This window comes from Lynx rufus, unplaced genomic scaffold, assembly GCF_022079265.1.
Source record: "Lynx rufus isolate CCGP_SWC_20201006 ecotype Redwood Valley unplaced genomic scaffold, mLynRuf1.p SCAF_4, whole genome shotgun sequence".
In the NCBI taxonomy this organism is placed as follows: domain Eukaryota; kingdom Metazoa; phylum Chordata; class Mammalia; order Carnivora; family Felidae; genus Lynx; species Lynx rufus.
Genome location: NW_025814856.1, coordinates 57,309,258 through 57,321,144, shown reverse-complemented (window position 1 = coordinate 57,321,144; position 11,887 = coordinate 57,309,258). Strand labels below are relative to the sequence as shown.

General features: G+C 55.2%; 1 protein-coding gene across 1 annotated transcript; it reads right to left on the bottom strand.

Annotated features, from left to right (window-relative positions):
- Positions 1 to 2,025: 2,025 nt before the first annotated feature.
- DNAJB8 (DnaJ heat shock protein family (Hsp40) member B8) lies at positions 2,026 to 2,718 on the bottom strand. The gene has a single exon (XM_047094673.1). It carries the CDS (start codon positions 2,716 to 2,718, stop codon positions 2,026 to 2,028), a length of 693 nt encoding a protein of 230 aa, XP_046950629.1.
- Positions 2,719 to 11,887: the final 9,169 nt, after the last annotated feature.

Here is an 11,887-nt window from a genome sequence, read left to right as displayed (position 1 = left end):
TAATCGGCCTTGAACCCTGAAGCCTGGAATCGCCTCTATTTCTGGCTCCACTCCAGCCCCCAAGGAATAAGGAATTGCCAGCATGCCGATCTTTCATAGATGCATTTGTGCGTGCGTGCACACACACATACACACACACTGGCAGACACACTCACAGGCACACTTCGCCTTTGTTGCCGCGATTATTATTGTTATTGTTACCATTATTATTTTGAAGGTAAATCCTTTGGATGAAATCCTGGCTCAGCCACTTGCCAGTTATGTGACTCTCCTCTCAGTTTCCTCTTATGTAACGTGGGTCAACGACTACAATCTGGGAGAGCGTGGGCATCAAATGGAACTGTGGGTATGGCCCTCACTGGCCTCTTTGCTGTTCCTCAACAGGGCAGGGTTTGCGTTTACTCTTCCCTCTGTCGAGAATGCTTTTCCCCCAGATAACTACATGGTCCATGATCTCACTTCCATTCTCCAACTGAAAACTCGCCTGCCCGTGCCCTTGACCCCATCCTTCTCCATGAGCCTACCTGCCTGTATTTCCTCCCTCGCATTCATTATGACAGGGACAGGGGACAATGTTCCACGCACCTGCTTGTTCTCTGGCTCCCCAGTACAACGTCTGCCTCATTGGTGCAGGAGTCTGTCTTGCCCATTGCTGTATCCCCAGGACCTGGTGCTGTGCCTGGCATATAATAATACGCCCAATACATATCTCTTGAATTGCGCTGAATTAAAAGTGCAGGACACATCTGAAACTGGAGATTGCTTCAAAATAAAAATATACTTAAAAATATTTTTAAAAGACTAGCACTCGGCAGGCCCACACGGAATCAGAATTCGGCACTGTCACTCCTTCCGTGATGGGAAGCTCACTCCCAATGGAGTGTGTCTGAGAATGTGAGGCCCGTGCCTTTTGTGGCTCCTTCAAAGCCCTAGTGCCAACACTGAGGACACAATGCCGAGGACAGAGCCCTGTGGGCCAGCTGGAGCAACCCCACCAGGGTCGTGGACAAACACACACAAGCATGCCCATGCAAACACCTTCATACAACAAATATTTACTGTGTATCTACTATCTTCGTGCCCTGGGGTAGGTGCTGGACGTGAGCAAAAACAGGATCAGAGCTCCTGTTTTTGTGTTTATGGTCCACTGGGGCAGCAGACTGAACTCAAACCATCTTCCACTTCTCTGTGCTGGACATATACGGACAGAGACGTGTGCACAGTGTCCACACATGTGACCCTCAGGCAAAAGTCCCTCCTACATAGGGTTACTTTGGGGGTCAATTGGAAATTATATAACAGGGTCCCAGTCCTCAGAAGGCCTACTTGAAGAGGTGGTGGTTGAGCAAAGGCCTACGGATGAATGGGCAATTACCAGGGAGAACAGCGTGTGCAAAGGCCCTGAGGTTGCAAGACGTTTGGTTCCTTGGAGAAACAGAGAGGAGGTCAGTATGTCTGGAGCTTAGAGAGTGAGGGTTGCCGGGACGTGAGACCAGGAAGGCGTTCAGGGGCCAGGCCACTAGGGCCTCACGGTGAGGATGAGGCCTGAGGTCTTTATGCTTAGAGCAGTGGGAGCCACTGACGGTTTACAGCAAGGCAGGTGAAGTGATGCAGCTTGGGTTGGGCACGATGGCCGAATGAAAAATCACTGGGGGGCAGGGGGCTGAGACGTGGAGCTGGGAGGCCCTGGGAGGATGATGCGGCCCCATCAGAGAGCCAACGGCAGGCTCAGAGTCACAAGGCTGGGCCGAGAAGGATAGGCAGTCACGGCACAAGAGGGGTCACAAACCACGAACACGGCCCACGTGTGCAGGCAGCACCCACGGGCCAGAGCGCACACGCCCCTCTGCAGCTGGGGCCCGGCCTGCCGAGCAGGTTCCCCACGCTCCCCAGCAACCCCCCACCCCAGCCACATGTGGGCAAGCTGTTCTCATGAACTCACTTGGCACCTTTATTAAGCATCAGCCGCACTCACGCCCTGGGGCGCGGCGGCGGGTGGCAGGCCAGGGGCCCAGGCGGCCTGGGTCACTTGTCCACCTGCTTGAGCTGCTCCTTGCCATTGATGGTCACGGACCTGAGCCGCCCGTCCTCCTCCACCTCCACGCGCTCCTGCCCGTTCTCCATGATGCGCTTGGTGGTGACCTTGTGTCCGTTGACCAGCTCGGTGGACGACATCACCGACTTGAACCCCGAGCTGCCGGAGCCCCCGAAGGAGGTGGATGAGAAGGTGGTGTGGCTGGCACCGCCACCCCGGCTCAGGGCGTCGAAGGACGAGAAGGCTTCCATGAAGGCCGGGAACTCGCCGAAGCCGGCCGAGAAGGCCCCCCTCAGTCCGTGGCCCTGGCCAGCGCGGTTGCTGTTGAAAGGGGTGTCCCAGAAGTCAAACGAGAAGGGGTCTAGGCCGCCGAAAAACTCGCGGAAGATGTCCTCAGGGTTACGGAAGGTGTAGCCGGTGTCGAAGGGGCTGCTGTGGGGGGTGCTGGCCCCGCCACCGGCCCGCCAGCTGTTGCAGCCCGCTCGGTCGTACACGGAGCGCTTCTTGGAGTCGGACAGCACCTCGTAGGCCTCGGACACCTGCTTGAACTTCTTCTCAGCCTCCTCCTTGTTGTCGGGGTTCTTGTCCGGGTGCCAGCGCAAGGCCAGCTTGCGGTAGGCCTTCTTGATGTCCTCTGGGGAGGCGCTCGCCTGCACCCCCAGCACTTCGTAATAGTTGGCCATGCCGAGGCGGGGGTGGGGAGAAGGGGGAGGCGAAGGTGGGGGAGAAGGCGAGGTGGGCACCGGTGGCCTGGGTGGCAGGGATGGGCTCAGAGGAGGCGGCAGCTGATGTGGCTCCCTCAGCGGGGGGGCCTTGCTGGAATCTACTGGCTCCGGGCGCGGCTCTGCCCAGTGAGTCTACCCTTTCATAATACCAGTTCTCAGGGACAGGTGGGCGCCTCCACTGACAGGGGGAGGGGGAGGGAGCACTGCCACAGTGAGGCCAGGCCAGGGGCAGGCCCCCCCTGCGGAGCAGAGGCTGGGCCCTTTGTGACATCAGCCCCCCCGGGCGGGGCAAATCCCCCAGCTCTGGACCTGGCCTGCCCCTGCCAAAGAGGTGGGCACCTTGGTGGGCCTGGAATTTGGAGTTTGGTCACGCAGGGTCTGTTGGCTGAGCTCTTGGGAGCCAAGGAGCAGAGGCAGAATCTGTCGCAGGATGGGGCCTAGGTGCGCCTTGGTCAGGGAGGGGGAGGGAGGCCTTCCTGCCACAGGCCCACTTAGCCCGCTGGCTGGGTTGTTGGGATGGAGTGAGGGGGCCCGAAGTGGGGAATCAGGCAGGGAGGCAGGCGCGGGAATTCATTCTTCTTGTACCCCTTAATCGGGTCAGATCCTCAGAGGTCAGCCCCACAAAGGCAGGGGTGTTCCGTGCCTGGCGATCAGTAAATGTTTGTTTAATGACTGAGGCTCAGAGACATGCAGGATGTACTCAGGGTCACACAGCAGGTCAGTGAGAGAGAGACAGAGGCAAACCCAGGGCTGCCTGAGGACAGCAAATTGAAAGAAGCATTCCGCGCAACTCTGGAAGAAAGAGAAATCAGGATTGATGATGGGTGTAGTGGGTTAGATCGTGGCCTCCCCAAAAGCTACGTCCCTGTCCTAATCGCTGGAACCTGTGAATGTGATCTTATTTGGAGGAGAGATCTTTGCAGATGTAATTAAATTAGGGGTGTCGAGATGAGAGCATCCTGGATTATCAAACAGAGGGGTAGCAGTGTGGCGCAGGGAGAGCCCGAAGTCGCCAGAGGCCAGAGGGAGGGTGTGTGGCCCTGTGACACCTTGCTTTTGGACTTCTGGCCTCCAGGACTGTGAGAGGTTACATTTTGCCGTTTGGGGCTTTTGTTCTTTTTTTTTTTTTTTAAGTTTATTTATTTGTGAGAAAGACAGAGACAGTGTGAGTGGGGGAGGCATAGGGAGCGAGGGAGACACAGAATCCCAAGCAGACTCCACACTGTCAACACAGAGCCCGACGCGTGGCTCCAACTCATGGACCGTGAGATCATGACCTGCGCTGAAACCGAGAGTCGAACGCTTAACCGACTGAGCCACCCAGGCGCCCCTCTGTTAAGTCACCCAGTTTGTGACTTAGTAAGCTAGCAAGGTGAGTGAGGTAACCACAGGTTCCTAGGCATTTACATTTCCTTAATTCTTGCTCCCATGTAGATCCTTAATTCTACGATCCCATGATCGTACTTAGAAATAGCAAGGAACTATACTGATTTACTGATTGACGTCTCTTACTCCCTTCCCCTCACCCTCCTCCAGCTGGGGTGGAACACAGGCTAAACTGCCTAGTAAGCACACCCGCGAGGAGAGAGCTGTTGGGATCACTAAGTCCTACCTAAGAAGGCATTCCTGGGGCGCCTGGGTGGCTCAGTCGGTTAAGTGTCTGACTTCAGCTCTGGTCATGATCTCACGCTTCCTGGGCTCGAGCCCTGAGTTGGGCTCTGTGCTGACGGCTCAGAACCTGGAGCCTGCTTTGGATTCTGTCTCTCTCTCTCTCTCTCTCTCTCTGCCCCTCTCCCGCTTGCACTCTGTGTCTCAAAAATAAATAAATGTAATAAAAAAAATTTTAAGAAGGCATTCCTCTGCCTTCTCTCCTTCCTTCCTTCCCTGCCCGTCTTCCTTTCTCTAGTCCCTACCCCATACCCCTGTCTGTACTCTCTCTCTCTTTCTCTCTTCCTTTCCTTCCTGTCAGTGCTACATTCCCAGAACCTAACAGGGAACAGCAGGTTCTGGCCAATCCCAAATGCCAGGAGGTGGAACACAGAATCTGGAGACACTTTGCAAGCCTGACCTAGAGTGAGAGACGCTGTCACCCCCATACACCTCCCCAGGAGCAGGACTTGTCCTCTGTGCCCCGTGTCCATCTGCCACATGGGCTGACACCTAACACATATCACTCAGTAGAGGAAATAGACAACCGAGAATAAGTCCACTGAGTGTAGCTACAGATGAAAACGCTTCTTTATTTTTGTAACTGTTTCTGTCACTGCAGTCACAACCTGTTCTCGACGGGCCTGCCCATTGGAGCTGGGGAAGCTGCCTGCCTGCCCAGTTCTCGGTGACGACTGTGGGGACAGTGATGGCGAAGGGGGTGTGTGGTGGCCAGTAAGGCATCGTTAACATGGTGGAGGTGATTAGGGTAGCATTTCTGACGTGGAGGCAGTGGTGAGGGTGAGAGTAAGTATGGCAGTGATAGTGGAGTTGATAATGACAGACGAGGTGCTGGTGGTGGTGACACTGACCCTGGACGTGTAACAATGGACGGGATGGACGGTCATTGGGCACCATTGATAGCGACAGTGGAGGTGTGGTGGGGAGGTGATGGAAAGGCTACTATTGGGGAGGGTGGTCATGGCAGCCATGGTCCTGGAGGTGGTGACGTTGGTGACGGTGATGGTGACGAAGGCAATGGAGTAGAGGAAGTTGCGTGTTGTACAGCTTTGCTTTGGTAACAACCCCCACATCCCAGAGCCTTATGACAGCCATTTAGGCCTTGCCCACTTCTGTCAGCTGCTGGGGTTCCAACTCGCACGTCTTCTCATCTGGGATTCCGGATGAGGAAGGGCTCCGGTCTGGAACGTGGCATTCTCGTGGCAGAGAGGGTGGGAGAAAGAGCCGGGCGAAAGGCGGAGTGCCTCTGGAAACTTCTCCCGGGATGGGATGTACGTCACCCTTGCTCATGCCATGAGGCCAAGGCCAGCATCAGCGAGGTGGGGAATGGCACTCCTTCAGGAAGGGTTCGCACGTCTCAGGCTACAGGTGGGGAGGCACAATCCTCTTAGGGAGTGGGTGATCCTGCAGCATGCGGGGGGTGGGGGGTGGCCCTGGTGCTGCCGGCGATGACAATGCTCTGGTGACCGAAGTGCTGCTCAACACGACAGGACCTGTGACAGCAATGGAGGGCTTGCTGACAACAGTCACGATGTGCTCTAGCTACGGTGTTGATGCTGATGGTGATGAAGCAGCAGGTGTGGTGTCCTGGAGTTTCTGTTGCTAACTCAGCATTGCCACCTCCCTCCTCCATGGTCCCCTCGGCGTCCTAGAGAATTCGGGAAGATTTTCCAGAATCCCCTTCCCCATGTGGTTCCAGGGTGGAGTCTGCCAATGCATGAGCTACGGAAAGCGGAGGAGAGAGAGGCCGTTGTGGGCCGATGGCAACTGGAGGTCTGCAGGAAGTTCTGGGCAACCCTCTGAGAACCCCCCCCCTCAGAGATGCAGGCTGAGATGCTTAGGGGCGGGGTGGCAGCGGGGGGGGGGGGCTTCCCGGAAGATTGTGAGATTCTAGCAGCTTCCAGGCAAACTCTTAAGATCTCGCCACTTTGGGGCAGCAGACCAAGACCGTCAGCGATGCCTCGTTTCCCTGATCTTTACACGCTGAGGTCGTCCCCTGGTCGTGAAAACTCACACTTTGTGTCTTCATACCTGTCACGGTCAGCAGCTGTGTGCACGCGGTCATGGTGACAGTGGCTCAGGGGAAGGTGGTGCGGGCAGTGGGGGTGACAGACGCGACAATGACGGTGGGCATGAGGAGGGAGGTGGGCAGTGGGGACACTGGGCCAGGTCACACCGGTGGTGACACGGTGGTGGTGACGACAGTAATGGTAGCGGCAGTGACGGTAGCAATGGTGTCGTGGCGAGGGTGACACTGGCTGAGACAAAGATGGTGTTGGTGACACTAATGGCGGTGACGTGGGTCAGCATAACGTGAACACTGTCGAGGTGGAGGCGGGTGGTGACGGTGGCGGTGGCGTCAGAGGCGGGATGTGGCGGTGGTGACGGTGTGATGATAGTGACCTGGTGCGATCGCTGGCGATACTGGAGGAGGCGGGGACGGTCATAATGGCGATGGTAACAGCGATGGTGGGGAAGAGGGAGGTTGATGGTGGACATAGGGATGGTCATACGTTTACGGTGATGCTAATGGGGTCATGCAACATCCGTCGGGGAGTTGGTGGCAATGGCACCACTACAGGAGACGCCTGAGGGTCCCATGGCCACGCAATCAGGACGCTGTGTGTCTGGTTACATCCAATTAAGAGACAAGGGACCCAGGATGATGAGATGCTTCTCTCGACCCAGGGTCCCCTCTGCCTGCCTTGCCTGAGACTTGACCTGTAATGTCTTTGCAAAGAGGAACTTTCCTGTGGTCCTGGAGCTCCCCCAGCAAAGATCAGCACTGTTCTGACCCCAGGCCCTGTGCTCAGCCTGAGGCCCCACCCTAGGGTGGTCCGTCTGTAGGAGGCAGCGAGGATGGAGACAGGGCTGGAGACCCCCAGGGTTCAGGGCTGTCCCAGGGCTTATAGGATGGGCATACAACACAGAGGCAGATCTCAGCTGCTCATTGCCCAAGGAGCCCAGAAGATGGGGGGCCCTCTCCAGCTTACCAAGGACGAAGTGGGGCGAGCTTCCTACAGACGAAGGTGTGGAATTTGGCAGAGGTGATTTTCCCTGCCGAAAATGGTTCTGAGTCGTGTCCTCTGAAATCCTAAGACCAAAAGTGTTAAGAGCAGAGGCGTCTGGGTCCCTCCCCAGGGCCTGCGTGAGGACACAGGGATGTGCAGGCATGACTTGAGCTCAGCCCCCACAGCCTTGACCACCACTGGCTGTTTGCTCACTTTCCCTCTCTGACCCTTGCTGTCCTCATTCACCGGTGCGGTGGGAAAAATCCTCCCCGTCAGGACTGCCTCCTCCCTGGGGAGCCAGACTAACCTCCCTGGCTTGCGGCCTCTGTGTCCCCAGTCTGAGGCCCACCCTCAGGGCCTCAGGCGGGCCTGCCTGCCCCCCGCAAGCCATGGCCTGGGAAGAGAAAGAGGACCTTGGGTGACCAGGTGATCTCAGGAAGAGCCTGATCCAGTGCATGCACGGGGAGGCCCAGAGAGGGCAGGGCACAACCAAGGTCACACAGCGGTCCCAGGAACCCTCCCCAGGGCGAGCTGATGGAGGCCGATTAGGCAGCCAATTGGTATTCTGAGCAGCCAGAGGCCCCTCTCTGTCTCTGTAATTAATGGAGTGGCTTTTTAAAAGGATTCTAATCACCCTCGATCCTATCTTCTTATCACTAGCGTTCCTAATTAGATGATCCTGGCAGTCACTCGGCTAATTCCCTCCAGCCTCATGCAGCCCTGCCCAGCCCGGGGCAGCCCACCCCAACCCCCCCAGTCCACCCCAGCCCAGCCAGATGGGCAGTCCGGGCCTTCTCTCCCCTCAGGGCCCCTGGTTCTCTAACTGCATTACCTTCAGGATGGATGGGTGACAGCGATGGATGGGCCACTGGATGGACAGTGACAGGTGAGTGAAGGGACTGAATGATGGACAGCTATAAGGGTGGCTAGATGGCTGAACAGAAAACTGGGAGGTTCAGAGCTCAGCCTGTCAGGTCAGACAGCTCTGCCATTTACCAGCTGTGTGTTCTTGGGGAAGTCACTTAACCTCTCTGTGTCTCACTTTCTACATCTCATCTGTAAAGTGGGAATAATAATAGCATTTCCTCATAGGATTGCTGTGAGGACAGCTTAGAACAGAGAAAAGGCTGTGTATGTGGGTTTGCTAGCCTAACGGGTGGATAGACAGATGGATGGATGGAAGAACAGACAGATGAATGAAGGGAAGGAGTAGTAGATGGACAGGTCTGTGGAAGGATGGGTAGAAGGGTCGATGAGCATATAAATTGGTGCACTGATGGAGGGTTGGTCAGGTGGTGGGTTACTAGACAGGTAGAAGAGACAGTGAACGCCCAGTGCCAGGCAGGGAGGCGTGGGAAGGGGGGGCGGCCTCTCTTCTTCTCCAGAGGTAACAGGACAATCTCAGCTTAGGTCCTGACACAGATGTGGCTCAGACCTGCTTTCCCTCCCCCAAGACATCTAGGAAAGTGTCCTGTTCAACCCTCCTGGCCCGTGGTAATGGGTGCCCACTGGGTCCTCAGGATCCTTTCCCCTCAACCCCTACCCGGGTAACACCCTTCCTGGTGGTGGTCCACGTGGTCTCTGGAAGCTCAGTTCTAGCCTCCAGTGGAGGGTTACTGCCTGAGCAAAAGCATCATTTGTGGGGACCCCCCCTGCCAAGTTCCAAAGTGCACCAGCATGTTAGGGCAGCCACTCTCCTCTCCCCACCCATAGTGCCCTAGTCTTCAGCCCATACCTGCATGGGGCAACTCTAGGCAGAGCTCTGATCCCACTTCCAACAGCTCATCCTAAGCCTCCAGGAGGATTCAACCCCCACTGCCTACATACACACCATGGACCTCTGTAGCTTCTGGAATGTGGGGCATCCTGGGTCTTTCTGGAAAGAGTATAGAACAAAGAAGCCTGAAATATCTTCCAGAGTCAAGACTTACATGCATATGCACACATTCATACCAGCAATCATCCACCCATCACCCACTTACCCATCTATCCATCTATCCATCCATCCATCCACCTATCCATCTACCCACCTATCCATCCATCCATCCATCCATCCACCCACCCATCCACCCATCCATCCATCCACCCATCCATCCACCCATCCATCCACCCATCCATCCATTCATCCATCCATCCATCCATCCATCCACCTATCCATCCACCCACCTATCCATCCATCCATCCATCCATCCACCTACCATCCATCCATCCATCCATCTACCCATCCACCCATCCATCCACCCATCCATCCATGCATCCATCCATCCACCTATCCATCCATCCATCCACTCATCCATCCATCCATCCATGCATCCATCCATCCACCTATCCATCCATCCATCCACCCATCCATCCACCCATCCATCCATTCATCCATGCATCCATCCATCCACCCACCTATCCATCCATCCATCCACTCATCCATCCATCCATCCATCCATCCATCCATCCACCTATCCATCCATCCATCCACTCATCCATCCATCCATCCATGCATCCATCCATCCACTCATCCATCCATCCATCCATGCATCCATCCATCCACCTATCCATCCATCCATCCACTCATCCATCCATCCATCCATGCATCCATCCATCCACCTATCCATCCATCCATCCATCCACCCATCCATCCACCCATCCATTCATCCATCCATCCATCCATCCATCCACCTATCCATCCATCCATCCATCCATCCATCCACCTATCCATCCATCCATCCACGTATCCATCCATCCATCCATCCATCCACCTACCATCCATCCACCCACCCATCCATCCACCCATCCATCCAGCCATCCATCCACCTATCCATCCATCCATCCACTCATCCATCCATCCATCCATCCACTTCCTCGTCCATCCATCTACCCATCCATCCATCCATCCACTTACTCATCCAGCCAGCCAGCCCTTCATCTATCCATCCAACCACTTATCCCATATGTTTCTTGAGCACCTATGCATACATGTACTATAAGCCAGGCACTCCTCTGGGTGCTGCAGGTATATATGCCAGTGAACACACTAGCCAGAGCGTTGCCCTCATGGAGTTGACAGCTAGTGGGAGAGACACAAGAAACTAATAATAAATAAACATAATATAATGTCAGGTAGTGATAGCTGCCATGAGGAAAAACAAAGCAGAAGGAGGATGACAAGCCTTCTCTTTCAGACAGGGTAGGCAGATAGGGCCCCACCCACCTCCACATGCGTATCAGGCATCCATGCCCCCACGCAATATGTGTGTGCCTATACACACGAACACAAGTGTCCACGTGTGCACACAGGCACACAGGAGCCTCCCACAAGGCCTGCAGCCCTGCTGTGCATTGAGGGTACGGTGTCTCCAAAGATGTCCCTGCCCACCCACACTAGGGAGGTCTGGCCCACCTCTGTGGCCAGAACTGTTTCCTTCTTCCTCACCCTGACCTTCCCATATCCCCTCTCCAGGCCTGCTCACTGGGGTCCCAGCACACATCTGGGTTTCACTGGGTCAACTGGAGAAGAGCCTAGGTGACTTCCATGCCATTCGCAATTCAGATCCACACATCTTTCTGCGCTGGTGTAGGTGCGAGCTGGAAACAGCAGAATTCAGCTGTCACCCACACCCACAGAAGGCCCTCCCAATCCCAGGCTGTGGGAAAGGAGCAGAGACTCACAAACACGTGAAGGCAGCTGCAACAAGCATTGGGGACACCTGGGGTAACATCTGGGCAGGGCTTAAACAGGGCAGTTCCAGCAGGGTCTATTGAGAGAGGTGACATTAGCCTTTGGCTAGGGCCTCACACATATGAAGGTCCTCGGATTTAGACTCTGGATGTCCTTTCCCAATGGTATAAATTGCTTGGTCGTGGAAAAAACAGTATTTCCAAGTGGGAAGAAAATGTTCATCATAGGGCTGTAAGCACTTTCAGACCACGGAGTGCATTATAAATGAATCTCTTCCTAAATCAGTGCTCTCAACAGGGTCAGCCCTCCCTCCCCAGGGGAAAATGACAGGAGACATTTTTAATTGTCATGACAAGGGGGTAGGGTTGCTATTGGCATCTCGTGGGGCGGGGTCAGGGATGCCACCAAACATCCTACGAGGTACAGGACAACCTTCCGCCACAAATAATGATCCAGTCCCCAGCGTCAGTGCTATCGAGGTGGAGAACTCTGGTCTGAACCCTGAAGCCACCATTTGAAAAGTACGGTTACATAGCATTTGTGTTTTTACTGTGCCTAAGGCATTCATTTCTTTAATGTGAACGTTCAAAACATACAGGCGGCCTGTTTGGTTATTTATTTCTTAATAAAGCAGGGGCTTTGAAACAGGGGGGTGGTTTCACGCAGAGGGAGCAGCGAGCACAAAGCCTCGCGTGGTGGGAGAACCTCGTCTGTGGTCTATTGTGCCTGGTACTGAGGAGACAATGAGGGGGCAGGGTCTATGAGGGTGCAAAGG